The following is a 3550-nucleotide window of genomic DNA, read 5'->3' on the forward strand; positions in this document are numbered from 1 at the left end:
CTATGCTATTCAGGGTCATGGAAAACGTTATGAGAAAAGGTGAGAATGATGACCAGGATGTGAATACTCTGAATAAATATTCTGTCATCATTTACTCACCCTCAAGTAGTTCTAAACCTGAATTTCTTTGATGTGCCACATAGGAATATAGTTTGAAAAAGGTTTGCAACCAGGCTGTTTTGGGTCAACATTGACTTCTATAGTAGGAAAAAATACTATGGAAGTCAATAGTGACCCAAAACAGCCTGGTTCTAAATGTTTAGTTGTAAATTCTCCTACTTTTGTTAGTTTGTAATATGCAGTTTTATCTTGATCTCTAATACGGCAGTATATTTTTTAAATGTTTGCCGGTGAGTATTGCTCACTACCAAGGCAACCATGTTTAATGCTTCGTAGCTATATGAAAATATATTAGTCTGTCTATACATATAAAGTGTAATTGGAACACCGTTCTTTGGTGGGACTGATGAGCTGAATCAGGAGAGAGAGAGAAATGAAGAGCATATGCAGAGCAGAGGGTGCGCAAAGAACAGGACTAAGAACTGCTGCTTAACTTTTACACATACTGTATATCCTACATCTTTGTAGATTGCATTATTGCTGTTAGTTCGTAATTGTTCCCCCTTCAAAGGACATGACATGTGCGTGTGTTAACACTACCATCCATTTGTTGATGTAATTGACACATCTATGAACACATGACATGGCACATCATGTTCCCACACAACGATGATTAATAAATCATCGGAGGAATTGTCAAAGCCACATCATAGCATACATATATATATATATATAACAAACCTGACAACCACAGTCACACAGCCATCATACAAGGACATAGGTTAGCAAGACAACTTATTTCATGATACATTTCTTAACGCTTTGTTTCAAATCTTTTGTGAATTTACAGAAAATCATCAAATTAACAGTTATTATTTTACAGAAACAAATGTAATTATATTATGTATTAGAATGTTTGTCATTTAGAAGTAATAATAAAGTTACTTTTATTACATTGTTAAATTCAAATTCTGAGTCATTGTTCATTTGATGTTAGTTTTACATCCAAAATGATTTGAAATGCATGTTTCAGTCTCCCAACAGATCATGGGGCAGTTGAAGGTTTACCTTGTTTTCTGGACATTGCTTCTCATGACCATTTCTGCAGAGGATGATATAAGTCTATCAAAAGAGTGTGAGGATGCTCCCTTCGTTCCAGGATATAATCTCGCTGGAGAGGGATTTGATGTTGTGACCATGGAGCGTAAAGGTTCTTACGTGATCAACACGGAAAAATGGGATGTAGGAAATGGCACTTGTAAATTGCAGCAACAAGTACATGGGTGAAATAAAACAGAAGCTACCAGCAGCAGTTGTGTTCTGGAGGACCTTGCCAAAGTGTTCAATGAAAGTCTCCAGTCAGATCTTTGAGTCAAGTGAAGCTCTGGTCAATGATTCATCATCAGCACTGGATGCCAGCTGGAAAGTTGGTTTAGATGTTAAGGCCGTTGGAGCTGCTGTTGGAAGCACTCATTCCAGGGAAGCAAAATTTGCTATGACTAAATCTAAAGAAGACAAATACAGTTTCACCAAACATGAAGTTGGGTGCGATTTTTACAGGTGAGAGAGATGTTTTTTATCATACTGTTAAAAAGATGAAATTAAACAAAAAACTTTAAAAACGTTTATTACACTGAATTCAAACATGGTTACTGTTTATTACAGATATCGTGTAGCTGAAAAACCTCCTCTTCATGCAGAATTTCTTGAAGCTATCAAATCACTTCCTGCATCCTACGACCCAGACGCCTACCGCAACCTGATCAGCACATATGGCACTCACTATACCACAGGTGTCAACTTAGGAGGGAAAATGAAAGCCATAACAGCCATCAAAAGCTGTCAGGCAGCAGTGAGTGGACTTACAGACACTGCAGTGAAGGACTGTTTGGATGTAGAAGCCTCTGGTTCATACAGTGCAGCAACTGTGAGGGCAAAGTCACATTTTTGTCAAAACCAAAAAAGGAAGATGCATACAAATGAAAAGTTTAGCTCCATGTTCAATGAACGTCAGACAGAGATTACTGGAGGAGACAAAAATGGGGAAAATCTGTTTTTTTCTGATTCATCACATGCAGATTCCCTTAAAAAATGGGTCGAATCTTTGAAGAGTCTCCCTGACATTGTGCATTACTCTCTGAAACCTCTTCACTTCTTACTGAGTGAAAAACACCCTGCAAGAAAAGGACTGAAGAAAGCTGTTGAAGAATACATCGTTCAAAATGCCCTTATGAAGGTTTGCTCTGAGCCTTGCAAGATTGGCAGGAAGTGCAGTGCAAGAGACAGATGTACTTGTGTTTGTCAAAGTAGTCCAATTATAAAGTCTAACTGCTGTCCACCTGAAAAAGGACTTGCCACCCTGAAAGTCTACAATCTCAGAGCCAAAGGTCTGCACGGAGATACATTTACACAAACAGATGGCACAGTTACTGTTACATATGACAAACAATACAAGCGCACTGAGACCATTGATAATAAAGACAATCCACGCTGGCCAGAAACATTTGACTTTGGTCCTATTAAAATCAGAATGGCTAATAAACTCAGTTTTGAAGTATATGATGCAGACAGCGCCTGGAACAGTGATCTTCTTGGTGAATGCTCTTTTGATCTTAAAAGTGGAGTTGTGACTGATGCTTGTGTTTTTAAATATGGCACCTTTTTTTTTACCTACGAAGTGAAATGTGCTCCCAGTCTGCAGGGCCCTCGGTGTGATCAACACAAATCTTCTCCGATGGCTGCCAGTCTGGCTGATATTTTCAGCTCAAGAAATGGTGTTCTGGTTAAAGATCTGCCGAGGCTTGAATTAGCTCTCAATAACTCAGATAAGTTTAGCTCCAATACTTATGCAAAGCTGATGATGCTGTAATCTGCATCTCAAATCCATCATTTATGCATGAAAAATAGCCCCAATATAGCTTAGAACCATTTTTGTGTGCTAGTATCAAAAGTGTATTTAACGTTTGCCTGTTTCCTTTCCCATTGCTTTCTGTTTTATTTTGTGTTTTTGCATTAATAAAGCATTCAAACAAATATGCGTTTCATTATTTGTAAAAAAAAAAAAAAACTCTTATTTTTCATACTTACAAAATGCTATTTCAACTACCTACAGGGTTAGGTGTTGTTGCTGTCTCCTTTGACATTATAAATAAGAAACAAGAAACCTAAAATCTTTATTAATTATGCAAATTTACAAAAAGAAGGAAACAATTATTGTCATCAAAATATATTTCATATAAAAATATATAAAGTGAATGCCGTTAATACAGACCATTTATGGTTATTGTGAATTTTGCTATTTATATTTCTTATGAGAGTATTACACATGATTGAGTTTTGACTTTTACTTTGAGTTTAGTAAAGTTAAAGAAATAGTTAACTAGATTCTTCTAACAATGGTTTGTAAAAAACAGTTTTATTTTATTATATTTATTATACAGTTTTATTTTATTATATTCAATTTGTCAAAAAATGTGTCCTATATTCTGTG

The 3550-nt window shown here is 36.1% G+C and overlaps 1 protein-coding gene across 1 annotated transcript; it reads left to right on the plus strand.

The window, feature by feature from the left end:
- Positions 1-536: 536 nt before the first annotated feature.
- LOC122323251 (perforin-1-like) lies at positions 537-3092 on the plus strand. The gene is given in 4 exon segments (XM_043216944.1): positions 537-841; positions 1094-1328; positions 1330-1620; positions 1726-3092. Coding segments are annotated over 4 exon segments (1842 nt in total). The 5' UTR covers positions 537-729; the 3' UTR covers positions 2930-3092.
- The last annotated feature ends 458 nt before the right edge of the window (positions 3093-3550 follow it).

The sequence above is a fragment of the Puntigrus tetrazona genome, chromosome 19 (assembly GCF_018831695.1).
Source record: "Puntigrus tetrazona isolate hp1 chromosome 19, ASM1883169v1, whole genome shotgun sequence".
In the NCBI taxonomy this organism is placed as follows: domain Eukaryota; kingdom Metazoa; phylum Chordata; class Actinopteri; order Cypriniformes; family Cyprinidae; genus Puntigrus; species Puntigrus tetrazona.